This window comes from Leptinotarsa decemlineata, unplaced genomic scaffold, assembly GCF_025532065.1.
Source record: "Leptinotarsa decemlineata unplaced genomic scaffold, Ldec_3_MD MMD2_tig00078422_RagTag_RagTag, whole genome shotgun sequence".
In the NCBI taxonomy this organism is placed as follows: Eukaryota; Metazoa; Arthropoda; class Insecta; order Coleoptera; family Chrysomelidae; genus Leptinotarsa; species Leptinotarsa decemlineata.
In genome coordinates, this window is record NW_027412747.1 from 4,563,488 (window position 1) to 4,581,406 (window position 17,919).

The 17,919-nt window shown below is 34.8% G+C and overlaps 2 protein-coding genes across 3 annotated transcripts in view; both read left to right on the top strand.

Annotated features, from left to right (window-relative positions):
• The window catches only part of Syt14 (Synaptotagmin 14), a 159,445-nt gene that overhangs the window by 93,863 nt on the left and 47,663 nt on the right, over positions 1 to 17,919 (top strand). For both annotated transcript variants that reach the window (XM_074186174.1, XM_074186173.1), the window contains exon 4: positions 1,012 to 1,120. In XM_074186174.1, coding sequence (XP_074042275.1) covers positions 1,012 to 1,120 — 109 coding nt within the window. The remainder of the gene's footprint in view (positions 1 to 1,011; positions 1,121 to 17,919) is intronic.
• Positions 15,966 to 17,089, top strand: LOC141487203 (uncharacterized). Its single transcript, XM_074186010.1, has 2 exons — positions 15,966 to 16,219; positions 16,274 to 17,089. Exon 2 carries the CDS (start codon positions 16,275 to 16,277, stop codon positions 17,079 to 17,081), a length of 807 nt encoding a protein of 268 aa, XP_074042111.1. The 5' UTR covers positions 15,966 to 16,219; position 16,274; the 3' UTR covers positions 17,082 to 17,089.

Genomic DNA, 17,919 nt, shown 5'->3' on the forward strand with positions numbered 1-17,919 from the left:
TCCAAAATAACTCGTCTAATTACGAGCATTCTACCAGACAGATATCGACAAAAAATCAGTATATGATAACCAAATCCTCCAAAACCATAGTTTACCAATATCAATGATAAAATTGAGAATGATAGTTTGTTGCAAGAAATATTTGAAATATTTGATAACACAGAAAGCTAACTTTTCCACTGAATTAGTATTCATCTTGTGTATAACATTTTCATGTATTTTCGTTAAAAATATTTCATTGTGATATCTGTTATGTGTTTCATTATTTCTATCCAAATTAACCGCAACTGTATCGTGGTATCAATATATGTTTGAAAATATATATTTTAAATATATCTTTCCGTCAATAATATATTAACTAAAGAGTGGTTTACATGAAAGAAATTTTTTGCTGAACTTATCAAACTGTCGGATACATACTCGTATAAACATGTATTTTTGGAAAATGTTTTCAAATAGAGTTTAAATATGTTTTACGTGGGAGGTGAAAACTTTTTCTGATGTTTTCAACTTCAATTCACTCAAAAAAGTCAATATTCTATAACGAAACCACTATATGTTTGAAATAACAACGTGGCGAATTGGACTCCTGGAGTGTTTATTGAAACTATGGACTGCTGGATAGGATATTTTTTTGATATAATTTTTGTTATACCTTTGAAACAGCAAGGTACATTTCCACAGATTTTTGTTTTCAAGCTATTTTTCAGGAAGAATCCACCGGTTTCGAACATTTCCTTCCTTCAAAAGTTTTCTAGAAACTCATACCAGCTAAATGAAGCAATTATCCTATTTTTCAACATACAATTCTAAGTAACTCTCCACAGGATAATGCACTGGAGTCGATCAAAGCATCGGCCACCCAATCAAATGATAACCGCGTTTGCAATTGTTTCATTGAGATCGAAACCCCTAAATCCGTTTTTGTCATATCTGCACCAAGATAACTGATAATCACGATAATTCTTGCTTGAACGATAAAATTTGTTCACTATGAATTTTGTTTTACAGGTCGCCACTAGGCCTGAGAGAAACAAAAATCGACAATCAAGGAATAGATTATCGAACGGCGAATACTCCAACGGAAATTGATCGAATAGACTATAATATTAACACAGACGTGAGTATAGGTAATCAGTAGCATAATCAAAATGTTGAAAAATGTCAGTCTAAAGAAATTGAAATTTTATTGGTGATTGTGGTTCGTCAGGAGACATTTGAACTCATTGAAATCTCATTGAAAACCCATATATCATCGAAAAAACATTTTTGACGTGTAGAAATTGAATTGTTAACATGACTACCTGAAGTGTCATTGAGAACAAGTAAAACAATTCTGTGACTCAGTTGCATATATTAGACTCAAATATAAGAAGATAAGCTTTCACTACAGAAGTCACGCTTAGAGACAATAAAATCCGGGATGGTAGGTCGTGATCGAATGAAACTTGTAGTAACAAACGTTTCTTCTGCTACTACGGTAAATATCTTCAGTGGTATGCGTCTACTGCGAGAACGACAGTGATATCTCGAAGCCTCAGTAACAGCTGAGTGAAGTGCTGGGTGATCATTTGTATTTATACTTTATGGCGTGCTGATGGGGGTGGGAGTTGTGGAGTGTCCATGCGAATATTCACTTCTGTTTGGCCGGTTTAATTTTCTACTAACCATTACTCTTTGCTTGGCGAATTGCCTGGCATTTCAAAATCATCAATCATTATCAATTACTAGTGTATGGCTTCTTATAACTGTTTTTAGGTTCTGATTAAACGCTTTCTTCTGATACGTTCTCAAAATATTTCTTACCTCACAAACTTAGAGGCAAAGATCATTGGTTATTACTCTTTCCGGTTCCTTTCAATTCAGAAACTTGCAAAAAACTGAGAATTCCTGTGAATATATTATCGATTTCCGTTTTCTGATCATCTGCTTTCGTAATGTGGTTGAGTTTAATCAAAGTGTTTTGTAAAAGAATTTTCCTCGTTACAACCAAACCAAATATAGAATTAATAACACCTACTTGTTTTCACTCTTTTTTCTGATTAATTCATGTTTTTGCTCATTCTCTCCTACCAATTCCAAAGTTTCCTCAGTTTTGGTATCCTCCTCCTTCAAAGTGGTTTTCATTTTTTCCTCAATGATTTTATTTGTTCTTCATTCGATCTGGTTGATTTTTTACATCTGTTCAAATCGTCTTGGAATGTATTTTCAATTGATAAGCAAATATAGAACTATAGATACAGATGCAGTCTCCAGAAATTGATTTTCATTCATGAAAAATAATTTATTGATAACTTACAAAGGTCTTTTGAAAAAAAGTGAATGTTCAAATTTCGCGGGCTACGTACATTCGATTAGTGATTTTGTTTTATGTTGGTGTACTCGTCCTGAACAAATGTTTACAATTTCAGCTGTTTAGCATATTTAGTGTGGTGAGAGGCATAATAGTAAGAAGCGTTCTGCGCGTTCTGATATCGAAAAAAATGTATTGAGGAATTTGCATTGAATTATGTGTAAAAAATGATAATGAGTGCTCAGAAACACTTGAAAAGTTAACAGTTATACTCTGAGTCAGAAAAATGTTTAGAAGTGGTATAAGCTTTTCACAGAAGGTCGATAAGATGTGATTGACAACGCTCATCCTGTAGCCCAAGCACATCAAAAACCGATGAGAATGTTGTGAAAGTGAACACTGCTGAGAAATTGATGAATAACGTTAACGGCGATCTAGATGTCCTCAACTGATGGAAAATCCTGTATATATAGTTGTGAATCAGTAGAGAATTCTCCTGAAAATGTTGAGAAGAAACTTAGATTAGACAAGTGTTATTCATGACGAAGAATTTCAAGAACAAGGTTCAAATGATGAACGAGAACGAGAATGTTTTCTACTTATTCATTCATCATTCATTCATCAAACTCAAACACCTGTTCATGCAGCTGCAGTTTCGTAAGAATGTATCATCTTTCCCTCCAAATGATTTCCTGGATTCTTTGAAGTCCACTACATACTCGTTAGGACAATAAGAGGATTGTTCCGAATTCTTGGGGTTCTTGTTGAATACTCTTCGTGAGCAAAACAATAGCAGAATCAATACTCTTGACCGTTCTGGATTGAATGATTCTGTACAGTGTATCTCATCTTGTGTTTGTAAATATTTTGCTGGAAAAATCCTCACTTGTTTGCTCTGTAGTAAATGTTCAAAAGGTAGCAAAAACGTTTGTGACTTCCTGGAACTTCAACTAGCGTTTCCTAACCAGTCTGTGCAAAGATTATTGTTGAATCATCTGAAAATGGAACTTTTAACAGGTGATGATCGACTGTATTGCCGAACATGCGCCAAACTGACTATTATAAGGAAAAAAGTATAGCTGGGGCACCAGTCAATCTAATAATAACACTGATGATCTTCAAACATGACTCAACCTCTGACGGAAGCACTAAACTCTTACGAAGGGTCGAAATAGATAAACACTTCAATCTAGCAGACCAGTATTATAATATTCATGCAGGCATTGTTCGCTGTGGTTCTGGCGTTGAATCTGGTCATTATTACGCCTTGGTCATAGACGAAACGAACTGGTTTAAGTTTGACGATAGTCGTACAACTAAGTGTTATGGGGATGTATTGAATTTATTGAAGTCTCTGGAGACATCCTACAAATCGTTTTCTGAGAGAGAGGACATTGGCAGATCAAGATATTTAGCCCCCTGCGACTTTATTCTGTTCCTAAGATTGAAGAGACCCATGAAAGGATGGCGTTTTGCAAACCAAACTGGTTTTTCGAGGTAGACTACTTTGAGGGGGACAAAATAGAAATTGGTGGTAGTTCATACATAGAAACAATGTCAGATTTAACTTCCATCCGATTTTTCTGTAAGATCCATTACCAGCTGATCCAAACCGAAAGTATTTGCACATATTTTTGCTGGACGGACTGTATCATTTGTTTCCTTCGGAAAGTTGAACCACGTTGGGTGATGAAATTTGAATCGCTCTCAGGGACCATCGCGGCTGATGAATTTCAGTGCCTTATAATGACGACATGTCAAAACAAACTTTAATAAAAACTCTTACTAATTTCAAGTGATTCCTTGGAAATGACTATGATTATTATTTTATCCATATTACTTTCAGCCAATAAAAAAAATACTATTCGTTGGAGTTATCTTGTATAATTATATCAGCTAATGGTTCAATAATACTGAATGATACATACTGTCGAATTTGAAGTTGAATGTGAGTTTGAAATTTCTGAGGATCACGTTCTATGCTGTTATGTCGTTTATGCAATGATGAATTGCGTATTGTTCGTCTTAAAAAAATACCTATCCACTAAGTGAAAGCGTCTAATATCAAGGTGAAATAGTTTGAGCGTGATTAACTGAAAAATTCTGATATATTATCACAATTCTGACATCATAAAAATCAATCTGACAATCAACATTGTCAATTGAATGAAGGATATGATATTATTTCGATAAAGGTTCATTACATACTTCCACCTTGAATTACAAATTTACATTGTTAACCTTAGTGTGTGTTCAACTTTTCTACCACACGTCATAACCATAATACATCCATTATCAGATCTGGATAAAATTTCATCTTCTTTGGATTTCCTGCGACCTTTGGCTATTTTGTACTGAATCTTTCTTTTTTGTTCTTTAATTTTAATTGCCTTTCAGAAACCCAGTTTATCAATATATGATATCCAGATATCCACAAGCCGAACCTTGTGGGAGTTGAAGATTAAAGAGGTCTTACCTTCCAACGTGCGATTCCTAGCAAGGTCAAATCGAAACAATATTCATTCGACAGCATATTTATCTGGCCTGAGTATTCAATTCTGAGTTTTCATTGTAGTATTTTTTCAGCCCCACCCTATACTCCAAATGGTATCTTCGATAGTGACCTGATATTATTTCAATAGAAATATGCAAGAAAATTCACAACGCATTATATTTTTCATGGTAACCAGTTGATATTGGCAATATGGAGGCAAATTGAGAACCATAATGTCACAATTATTCAAAAAATAATTTTATCGAACGCAACGTACTTCGATATTCATCGCTTCACACTCTTACTACAAAACAACTATTCTGTACTGTCACTATTCAAAAGTGACGAACTGAAATTTTTTGTTATTGTGCAGATGTTATCGATATAAAGTATGGAAGTTAATGGCCCCCCAGCTATTTACTTTTGATCGGGGCCAAATATCGAAGTCAGACAAAATTTTTTTTGAGAAGGACTAGTTTTTCAATGCAAGAATTTTTCGGATTCGAAGGCCGGAATTTCTTCCTGACGTTTCGCCGGCTAAGGTAAATTACAAAAAGCGTGTTTATGTTGATTCAGATAGTCTGGTGTGATGATAGCTGTACCTGTTTGTTTGAAGGTGGTTGACAATGTTTCGTGGTGTATTTCATCAGTTCGGATTTCCATTGTCTAATATAAAATAAATTTATTTGAAATCCCTGAAAAAAAATTTAAAAATATCAACCGAAAATAACAATTTTATCAAACAAAAAACTGAAATTACAAAGAAATTACATACAAGCAAGAACCAAACAAATCAAATAAAAAAGATAACAACGCATTTAGTCAAGCTAGCGTAGAGATATGTATAACATATGGAAACCTCTAATCAAGCGAAAAACGACCAACTCCCGCCAAACGGTCATCTCCCGCTAAAACCAATTAATTGTCAGATTTTTTGTTAATAATATTTTTTAAATTTTATTAAATTTCAGCTTTTAATAATATTTCAATTATTTTTTTTCTTGGTTGTTGCTTATATGTTATTTCTTCGTAATTTCAGTTTTTTTTTTAATAAAATTGTTATTTTCGGTTAATCTCTTTAATTTTTTTTCCAGGGATTTCAAATCAATTTATATTATATTATACAATGAAAGTTCCAACTGATGAAGTACACCTCTACCTGGATTTGGTCTCGTGACCCTCTGCTCGAAAAGTGTTTCAATTTTATATACGACGACCTTTATTGTTTTTAATTTGGATAACCGGTTGCAGAGTTATTGGTATATGAGTCGGAGATTAGAAAAAACGATAATTCCTAACTTTTCAACCAAAACGATCGCAAATTGAAACTGCGTAAAAAATATTATTTTAAGTGACCAGTCCACTTTTCTTTCAAACGGAAATGTCAACCACCACAATGTGCAATGTTGATTAAATATAAATCCACATTTTTTTGAGAAGGTCACACATAAACTCCTGAGAAAAAAAATCTCTGGGAAGTAATATTGTTGATCCCATATATCTAGAGGAAAATCTGACTGGTGAATTATCTTTAGAAATTCTTCAAATTCTCATTCAAGTAGTCTTGTTTATTTTCAAAAGATGATTTCTGATAAGATGGTGTATACCGCACATTCTTTCAGTCCTGTAAGGAATTGGTTGGATCAAGTATGTGGATTGGTAGGCACGTTCCGTTGGAGTAGCCTTCTTGTTCATCATATCTGACCAATCGCAAACTTTTCTTTGGGGTTATATCAAATCAGAAGTTTATGTCACGCAACCTGGGACAATACGGAAATTAATAGACATAATTACCAAAACTTGTGCTAGCGTTACAAAGATACATTCCAAAAAAATTATTTCGAAAACAGATTGTTTTATTGTCGGAAGGATCAAAGAGAATGTTTTCAAAATTTGCTCAAATGATTTTTTTCATGTATAAGATGAATATTACCAGAGTTTTTTCCCAACACCAAACCGTTATTTTAACACTTCGACACGTATTTCGATCACCAAGTGATCATCTTCAAGAAAAAGATCAAACTAAATATACTTACAATGTTTTCCTTATGTAATAGTCAGGTGAACCTGATAATTGAAATATTATAAAGTTTATTATTAGGTATTGGTCCACCACCGTTATTCATAATATTATTATGTTAACTTATTTCTACACTCTCATAGGCATCTAGATGCTTGTTGTTGTTAACTTGTCTAACTAATCTTATTGAACTAAAGTCTATGAAATGGTTTTGTTGCTGTTGATTTCTCAGGTCATCTACAATACCCCTCGAGAAAGCGTTACTGGCTGAGAGAATAAGAAAGAAAAAGTTTAGGTTAAGAATGAACGAAATCTCGACTTTTGAAAACGACGAAAACCAAGATAGGTATATCTCAGTTTTATACCACCAATACACGAAGAACTTTGGAAAGATTTTAAAGGAACTGGGTATGAAGGTAGATTTTGAAACAAGTCATACACTAACAGAGCCTTTTGAGAAATCCAAAAGACAAAGTCAAGAATTCGAAAAAGTCTGGAAATAACAGAATTGAATGTGAGGACTGCGATGCAAAATATTATAGACAGACAAAAATATCTATAAAAATGAACACTTAGTGCACTAAAAATATGAAAGACTTGAAAAATCAGCAGTCGCCCATAATATTTGGCAACAAAACCATTCCATAGACTTTAGTTCATTAAGATCAGTTAGACAAGTCAACAACAGGCATCTAGATGTCTATGAGAGTGTTGAAATAAGTAAACATAATAATATTATGAATAACGATGGTGGACCAATACCTAACTATTACATAAAGACACATTGTAAAATCAATTTAAGACCGGTAGATAAGGCAATTTCGTTAAATTAATTTATGGCACTCAAGACGCACGTGCCTAGAAGAGGTATCTATCGTATAAATAAGGATAACATTGTAAGTATGTTTAGATTGACCTTCCTCTTGAAGATGATCACTTGGTGATCGAAACACGTGTCGAAGTGTTGAAATAACGGTTTGGTGTTGGGATCAAACTTCAGTAATATTCATTACTACACCAAAGATACCAAACAATGCATCACACGCAAATTTAGGATAAATAAATATTTTTTCTGGCCTTGAAATTGCAAAAGATGTTACTAACTCATTTTACTTTCCAATGCATCTCTTTCAAAACATCTGACATAGGGAGGCGGAGATGCTAAAATCCTAGTCCCAAATTTAAACAATAATGAATCCTCAATCCAATCGGTTTTTGAAATTCAAAAAAATCGTAATCATTGTATTGAAAATTGAAATACCTTTCATACAAAATATCACAATTTCCCCTTTCCATTAAAAAAAAGTATTTCGCCTTTTTTTTTCTCGTCGGCAAGTGATGTTACACTATTGGCTTCTTATCAAAGAGTACTGAAAATGATTCCTTTTGAAAGAAATGTTTCCGAATATTTACGTCCATACTGTAAAACAACTGATAAAAGATTTTAGTTCGTCAATCCAATTCATTCAAAGTTTTTTGGACAGTAGTAGTTGTTTACAGCTGATTCTCGGCCTCCCCCCACCACTATGACGTATTAATTGCTTTTTTTATTGGTTGTTGTTTGGTGAAGTTTTTTTGTTGTGCAGTGAAGTCAAGGCGTTGTGACCTTGAAGTGTCTGGTGCATGGATCGTTCAGATTTTTTTTTCATATGAGATTTTGTGTGTTTATGTGTGTGTGTGTGTGTGTGTAGGAGAATGCACGGTACAGGGTTTCATCATGTGCTTGTTTGTCTATGTACAAACATACGTCTGCATACTTCGAAGATCCTCCAAGTAATAAATGCTCCATCGGTGTTAGGGCACCAAGTTAGTAGTGGAGTGACGTCACAGCAATAACCGTTCAACGGCTAGAGAGCGACATGTTCACTCCACGACGTGTGGCAGAGTAATGCGTATTCATCGGTCTGCCCTCACCTCTCCCGAAGCGATGAAGGTTCGCTCTAGCCCCGCTATCGATGGTGACACAACGGCAGCCGAGGACCGTTTGCCTAGCGTCTACCCTCTCCGAGACCGCAACGACCACTGCTTGCTCGTATATCGACATCTGTTATCGCATTCAGTTGGGAGGTAATCTTGGCGCATGTAGTTGAGAAGTGGGGTTGGCTATGACGTCTTGACGGGTCCTATCAGAGTGTATTTAAGAAGCGTACGAGTGTTGGCTATGTCAGTTTACATCAAGTGAGTTAGTGAGAACTATTATATAAAATGTATTCCTGTGACTGTGGTAAATCTTTCACTCGTAGTGATAATCTTCGTCGGCATCAGCTCCAGAGTTGCCAAGGAGGGCCTGCAGTGAAACGGGTGAGAGTGGATAATGCAACACCTATGTATACGTGCAATTGTTGTAATGTGACAATTCCTATGACCCAAGTGAATTCTCACCGAAGAACCATGAGTCATAAAAATAATGCATGTGTTCAATTGTCTGACGGTGTTCAAATTATTACGAATGCATTCAATTGCCGCATTGCTACATACAGGGTGGAGAGTTCGATTGTAACCAGTGACTACATGTCATTTTTCAATGAGATTAGGCAGAAGGTCATTGAATTACTGGAATCAGCCATCAGGATCCATAAAAGCATCAAGGTGAATATGGAAGTTTTTGGGAATTATATTCTTCAGACTGATGATTCGAGGGACACGAAGTCATTTAATTCCCAAAATAAAATAGTGGACCAATCTTCAGATTTGAATGCTGTTTTTGATGGATTCCGTGATGTAATTGTGGCTCAAACCACTGAGTTCCAGGATCGTGACTCAGGTATTTATTTTTTAAAAATTTCAATAAGATTGAATAGTAATTTTTTTTTTAATAATTCAGGTTGGACTTGTGAAAAAATATTGTTTCTCGAGGTCAACATTAATAAATACAGTCCACTGGAAGGACGTTCATATGTGAAGCTGCCTCAATGTATTCAATGGAAGAAAGCTGTTGTGAATGTTCGTAATGAAGATCAATATTGTTTTGCTTGGGCTATAACATCAGCATTATATCCTGCAGATAGTCGAGTGTCTGAACTTACGTCATATCCACATTTTTCCACTGTTTTAGATGTCACAGGTATGGATTTTCCGGTTAAAGTTAATAATAAGAGTATCGAAATATTCGAAGATAGGAATGATATTTCAATTAATGTTTACGGTTTAGAGAGTACATTTGAGAAGGGTAAAATGAAGTATGAAGTGATTGGTCCATTGCGATACTCACAGAGAAGACTCCGGAGACATGTCAATTTGTTGTTTATAACTGATGACTCCGGTAATGGTCACTATTGTTGGATCAAAGATCTTTCAAGATTAGTTTCTAATCAACTATCAGCTCATAGACAGAAAAAATATTTTTGTGACGGATGTTTGATATATTTTTCTGATGAGAGATTGCTTTTACGTCATAATATGTATGATTGTAATCACATTAGTACCACAACACCAACTACTAATTTAAAGATCAATAAATATGGTAGAATGGTTGCGGAAAATAAACTAATGTTTGAAAACTTTGAGAGGCAAATGAGGGTGCCATTTGTAGTGTATGCTGATTTTGAATCAGTGCTTAAACCGATTCATGTGAATGAGCCAAATCCTGAAAGTTCATACACGATTAAAACATTCAAACATGCCCCATATTCATTTGCTTATTTGATAAAGTGTTCATATAATGATGATTTGTCAAAATTTGTTACATATAGGGGTGTAGATGCAGCTCAGAAATTTGTGAGTAGCATTGAAGATGATTTGAAAGAGATACATGAAAATCATCTCAGAAACCCTAAACCGATGGATACACAAACTGACGAAGAAGAAGAACAGTTTGCTGCAGCCAGAACTTGTGGTATATGTAATAAAGCATTTACTGATGGTGAAGTCAAAGTAAGAGATCATTGTCATGTCACAGGAAAGAAAAGATCACATGCCGCTCACTCGAAATGTAATTTAAATTTCAAAATACCAAACTTCATACCTATCATTTTTCATAATTTAAGTGGTTATGATTGTCATTTATTCATAAAAGAATTGTATAGGAATAAAGAGAAAGTTGATGTTATCCCGCAAACTAAAGAGAAATATATATCTTTCACGAAGCATCTCTTCACACACAGCTATACCGATAAAGATGGTGTGGTTAGGAAGAATTATCTCAAAATGAGATTTATCGATAGTTATAAATTTATGACTAATTCGTTGGAGAAGTTGGGTGCAAACTTGACCTCCGATCAATGTTTGGAGATGCACAAACATTTCCCACAAATTGAGAAATTCAATTTGATGAGACAGAAAGGTGTATTTCCATATAGTTTTGTTGATGACATTGACAAATTGAATTATCCATTACTTCCGACAAAAAATCAGTTTTATGACACACTCAATTGTGAACATATATCGGAAACTGATTATGATAGGGCTAGAAATGTTTGGAATTTATTCGAGTGTCAGAATTTGGGGGAATACTCTGATTTGTATTTGAAGTCGGATGTATTGCTACTATGTGATATTTTTGAAAACTTCCGCACCACAAGTTTAGAGATATATAACTTAGATCCGGCACAATATTATACTGCACCTGGATTATCATGGGATGCCATGTTGAAGTTCACTAATGTTGAATTGGAATTACTAACTGACATTGATATGATTCACTTTTTTCAAAAAGGTATACGAGGTGGAATTAGTCAATGTAGCGAGAGGAAACATATAGCAAATAATAGATTTTTACCCAATTATAATCCCAATGAACCTTCCACATTCATTACATATTTAGATGCAACAAATCTATACGGTCACAGTATGTCACAACCTCTACCAACAAGTGAATTTACATGGTTGACACCAAATGAAATTCTTAATCTTGATGTGATGGATGTGAGTACTGATAGTCCGTATGGGTATGTATTTGAAGTGGACATTCATTATCCACAAGAGTTGCATGATAAACATTCTGACCTTCCATTTTTAGTCGAAAAAATAATACCACCTCGTACACAATCGAAAATTCCCAAATTAATTCCAAATTTGAATGATAAAAGAAAATATATTGTTCATTATAGGAATCTACAGCAAGCTGTCAAAAATGGATTGATTGTAATGAATACACATAGAGTATTGAAATTCAAACAATCATGCTGGATGAAACCCTATATAGATCTTAATACTGAAATGCGTAATAGGTCTAACAACAAATCTGTTAAAGATTTCTATAAACTAATGAATAATGCGGTGTATGGAAAGACAATGGAGAATGTAGATAATCGAATTGATGTTAGACTCGTTACACATTGGGAAAATATAAAGAAAAATATAGGTGCCAGCACTCTCATAGCCAAACCAAATTTCAAAAATTGTTCAATTTTCACTGATAATTTCGTTGCCATTCAATTGGGTAGAGTGAAGGTTCATTACGATAAACCATTATATTTGGGATTTTCCATATTAGAATTATCTAAAACAGTCATGTATGACTTTTTCTATGGATGCATCAAACAACACTTTGATGAAAATGTCTCTTTACTTTACACAGATACCGACTCGCTCATTCTTAAAGTAAACACAGAAAATTTTTATGAATTCATAAAAACTAACATAAGTAGATTTGATACATCCAATTACAGTATAGTTAACCAATTCAATATTCCAGTAACAAGTTCAGTCTTGGGTAACTTCAAAGATGAATTTCCAAATGATCCAATCATGAGTTTTTATGGTACAGGTGCTAAAGCATATTATGTGAAATCTGTTGATGGTGAATTTAAGAAAGCCAAAGGGGTTAAACGATCGGTAATAAAGAATGAATTGACATGCGAAGATTATCAAAAAATCGTCGAACAAGGTGGTATGATATTCAGAAAGATGAATTCATTTAGAAGCGTGTTGCATGATATGTATACTGAATTGAAAAATAAAGTTGCATTATCATACCACGACGATAAACGATTTATCATTCCGAATACTACCCACACTCTTCCTTGGGGTCATAATGATATTGAATTTTATGAAAACGATCCAAATGAGAACATTCGTTGGATAAGTAATATTATTCAACAATCACAATCTCAGGAGACTCCATTGGATCAATTGATTAATTTATTATCTGCCGAGATCAATGATTGAAGTATCATTCAATATCTTCAAAACCGGAAAATTCAATATGACAGAAGTATTGTGATATTAATGTATTATGTATGTATGTATATGTATTACTGTAATGAATATAAAATGATTGAAATTTTATTTGTATTATTTCTATTTCCCTAATCGATTACTGCAATATATAGTATAATGTAAAAGAAAGGAATATCAGTTTGAAAAGAATCATCGTGGGTGCACAATGTCTAAAACAATCGATAAATTTGGCAGAAAAAAAAAATGGGGTGGTAATGTCATCCGAGGTCCACCCGGCAATGGATTTAAATTAACAAAAGATGGTCATTATGACATGCAAAGAAAAATATTGAAAAATACAAGCGAACCAATTGACAAGAGTGATTGTGTAACTGTATCATACCTTGAGGGGGAAATTAACGGAACAAAGGAGGTTATACTTCTAGCCCTACAAGCTGCAATACAATCCACAATAGGCAATATTGCTCGCGATGCCCGTCAAGCATTTGACGATAAAATTGCAGAGGCTCGGATAACTTTCACTCGTAAATTTGACAAACTTACAAATGATGTAGACATAAAAATGTCTGACATAACAGCGTCTACAAATAAAAAATTTGATGCTATGTCAAACATAACAGCGACTACAATGAAAAAGTATGATGTACTGGAAGAGAGAGTTGAAGTTTTGGAGAAAAGCCATAAAGTCAGGCCATCAGGTGGAGTGGGATATCCAGGACTGAACATTGATCCAAATATTAGAATAATAGAACCAAAACCAAAAGCAACAGATGACGTATTAATTGAACCAACATGGTGAATAGTGAAGTGGAATAGCCTGCCTGGGCAGGGCCTGATTAAGTTAGGTTAGGAAAAAAAATGTGTATTTGAAAAATTAATAATGAAAGTTATCAACAAGTATTATTATATATATTTCAATGTCCCTGAAGTGGCATTAGTGATGTACTCGAATTCTGACTTGACATGTTCCCAACTGTTAAAATTTGAAAAAAAAAAATTAATTTGAAAAAAAAAAAGCAAATTTGAAAAAAAATTTTTGAAATTTGAAAATAAATTTTAAAATTAAAAAAATTATATTTTTTCACAAACCTATACCCTCTTGCCCCCTCCCCCCCCCCCCCACCTCCTTCTTATTATTTTTTCTAGTTTTTTTCTAGTTTTGTCATTGCCAAGTTTCGAACTTGGATAGTCTGTGCGGTAGGATGATACCTTAACATCTACGCTGCCACAGGCCCACTTATACTAACAGTTTCAATTCTATTTAAATCACAAGGAATAATGGTGAGAAATAAAGAAAAAAATTTTTGGTCACACGGGGATTTGAACTCATGTCATACGTCTGCATAGGCTAGGGTCTTAACCATTACGCCACAGGCTTACATATTGGTGTTAATAACATTTATTATTCTATATAAGATATGAAAGCTTCATTTATATAAAAATTATTGATTTTTTTTTATGGGTAATCCGGGATTTGAACCACTAATATCAATATTTTACTTTTTTATGAATTAATAAAGGTTAAAAAAAAAAAAAAAATTGATCGTCGAGATTCGGAATCTTTCTCAAGATTACAACCCGTTCTTTTCTCGAAAAATATCGATCCTGCGAAAAAACCGGGATTTGAACCACTAATATCAATATTTTACTTTTTTTTATGAATTATTAAAGGTTTATAATTAAAAAAAAAAATTTTGATCGTCAAGATTCGGAATCTTTCTCAAGATTACAACCCGTTCTTTTCTCGAAAAATATCGATCCTGCGAAAAAACCGGGATTTGAACCACTAATATCAATATTTTACTTTTTTTATGAATTATTAAAGGTTTATAATTAAAAAAAAAATTTGATCGTCAAGATTCGGAATTTTTCTCAAGATTACAACCCATTCTTTTCTCGAAAAATATCGATCCTGCGAAAAAATTAATGGAGACCAAATTTGTTGGAAATTGAATGCTCTACAACTTTTGTCATTACTATTTTTCGTGTAAAATTGAAAATAAGTGTAATAAATTCAATATTACATAATGAGATTACAACCCGTTCTTTTCTTGAAAAATATCAATCCTGCGAAAAAATTAATAAAGACCAAATTTGTTGGAAATTGAATTCTCTACAACTTTTGTCATTACCATTTTTCGTGTAAAATTGAAAATAAGTGTAATAAATTTAATATTACATAATGAGATTACAACCCGTTCTTTTCTCGAAAAATATCAATCCTGCGAAAAAATTAATAGAGACCAAATTTGTTGGAAATTAAATTCTCTACAACTTTTGTCATTACTATTTTTCGTGTTAAATTGAAAATAAGTGTAATAAATTCAATATTACATAATGAGATTACAACCCGTTCTTTTCTTGAAAAATATCAATCCTGCGAAAAAAATAATGAAGACCAAATTTGTTGGAAATTGAATTCTCTACAACTTTTGTCATTACCATTTTTCGTGTGAAATTGAAAATAAGTGTAATAAATTTAATATTACATAATGAGATTACAACCCGTTCTTTTCTCGAAAAATATCAATCCTGCGAAAAAATTAATAGAGACCAAATTTGTTGGAAATTAAATTCTCTACAACTTTTGTCATTACTATTTTTCGTGTTAAATTGAAAATAAGTGTAATAAATTCAATATTACATAATGAGATTACAACCCGTTCTTTTCTCGAAAAATATCAATCCTGTGAAAAAAATAATAGAGACCAAATTTGTTGGAAATTAAATTCTCTACAACTTTTGTCATTACTATTTTTCGTGTAAAATTGAAACTAAGTGTAATAAATTCAATATTATAATAATGAGATTCCACCACTCATTTCTCAAAAAATATCGATTCTACATACACACTGAACATTAAATACCCCCATTATTGATTTTAATAATATAGATTTACAAAAAATAAAGATTTTTTTCTCCAGTCACAATTCAAGTAGATGATCAATGCCGGTTCTATGACTGAGGATGACCAATGCCGGTTCTATGACTAAAAATTTTTAATTTTATGTTTCATTAAAAAAAAAATTTAACAACACACTGTAGTCCCCGCCCACTCTCCTCCACTTTTAGCCCCGCCCCCTTCCCACCATTGCTCGCCTCACCCCACAATTGCGCATGCGCGCCCCCACCTCACTCCCACCACTCCCACTTCTGCCTACACCCTGAGGAGCACACTTCTCTGCATTCAGTACGACAAGTCTTCTCATCGAGTGCAGTCCAGCTACAGCAATCTACTACAACACCAGTCTAATACAGCAGTCTTCTACAGTCTACAACAAGCGAATTTTGAGTAAGTTATCAATGTTACTTTTTCATAACAACTAACTTTGTATTACATTTTCAGAATGGAAAACTACACGCAGGAAATCGACAACGCTGTGGCATCGATCATACCTGTGGATGTTGAGGTGGAGCGACCAGGCAGCCCTGATATGTTCGAGGGAGACGAGGTGGCGATGGTCCAAGAGGTGAAGGCTTCAACTTCGGGTGGTGTGCAGCGGCCACGCAGCCCTGTCTTATTCCAGGAAGACAGGGTTGTTAACAAAACCAAGCGGCAATCTGCAGCTAAGGTTGGTCCTATTCAAAGGTATAGGAGTAAATGCAATAGGACTAACCCTTATGCAGGTAGTTGGTCGACCGCCAAAAGGAATCCTCCGAGACGTCCCACACCGCTCGCATTGACAGTGGAAAGACGGAGGGCATATAAGCCGGTGCCGAGGGTGCCATCTCCAGGTGAAATCCTCACCCAATTTGCATTATTAGCGATGTTGACACCCATGGAACTCACACCGGTGCCTGATCCTGCCATGGAGGTCGTGCCACCAGTGTCGAAGCCTGCCGGGGAGATCGCGCCACAAGTGCCACCAGTGCCGGAGCCTGTCGGAGAGGTTAACCCCCAGGAGATGGAAACTTTCCTACAGAGGTGTAGGGATGTTGCACTTGCTTCACGAAATAGTGAGGCCGCGTTGGCTAGCATTTCCCGGGAGGAGAATGAAATTGCTAGCCAACGGCGCGAGTTGTTAATGAGGATGGCCGAGCTAGATCGAAGGACTGCAGCTCTGAAGGAAAGGCGGAAGGCAGAGACCTCTTCGATAGAGCTCAATAATGAACTAAAAATATTTATAAAGAAATTTTTGAATAAAGGGAAATAGTTTTTAGGTCAACTAGGATAGTTTTAGGATAATTAGGTAGCATGGTAGTTTTAGGTTTGTAATTATAATTTTAGGAATAAAAAACAAAAAAAAAAACAAATGAAAAAAGAAGTGAAATAAAGGGTGTACATTGTTTTGGTTTGGTACACATTGAACAATGCGATGGTTGGAGCATTTTTCTTCACTTCGTCTTTTCATTATTTTTCTTTTTTTCCATTTTCAATTCCAAGTTCTTTCATCCCCACTCCTCCCCACTCCCTTTCAAAAGTATAAAAGTAGGAATTATCTGTTGGAATATTCAGTTGATCAGCCACCTTCAACATGGAACCTGATTCAACTACTGAGCCGTACAGTGACCCAGCGCATCAACATCCTTACTGGGCTTCTATCCATGAAGGATTCGTGGACTCCACAACGGCACCTCATGACATTCCCTTCGAATTCATGAATAATGACTACAGGGTGCAGGTTCAGCATGTCACTGGGAGTGATGAAGCTGACTTATCGGACGGGGATTATCCGGATCCCTACCAATGGGATGACGAATGGGGTGACCCACCGCCTGTAGACATCACAGATGAGGATGACGACGACGACGATGACGCTGGCGACATCAGACTTCCACCATCCCCAATCCTTATCGAGGACAGTCCTCCGCCATCTCCTATCCTAATTGATGACGATGATGTCCTAAATTCCGACGACGATATGTAATCGTTTCCCTGTTTCTCCCACCCTTTCCTTTCCTTTCCTTTCCTTTCCTTCCACGGAGTACACACTTTTTTGGTTGGTGTACACGAGGCACTGCGAGGCTGGGGCAGTGTCTTCCTCCCTCTCT

Coding starts and splice junctions, on each gene's coding strand:
- LOC141487203 (XM_074186010.1), top strand. CDS start 16,275: ATGGAAAACTACACGCAGGAAATCGACAACGCTGTGGCATCGATCATA.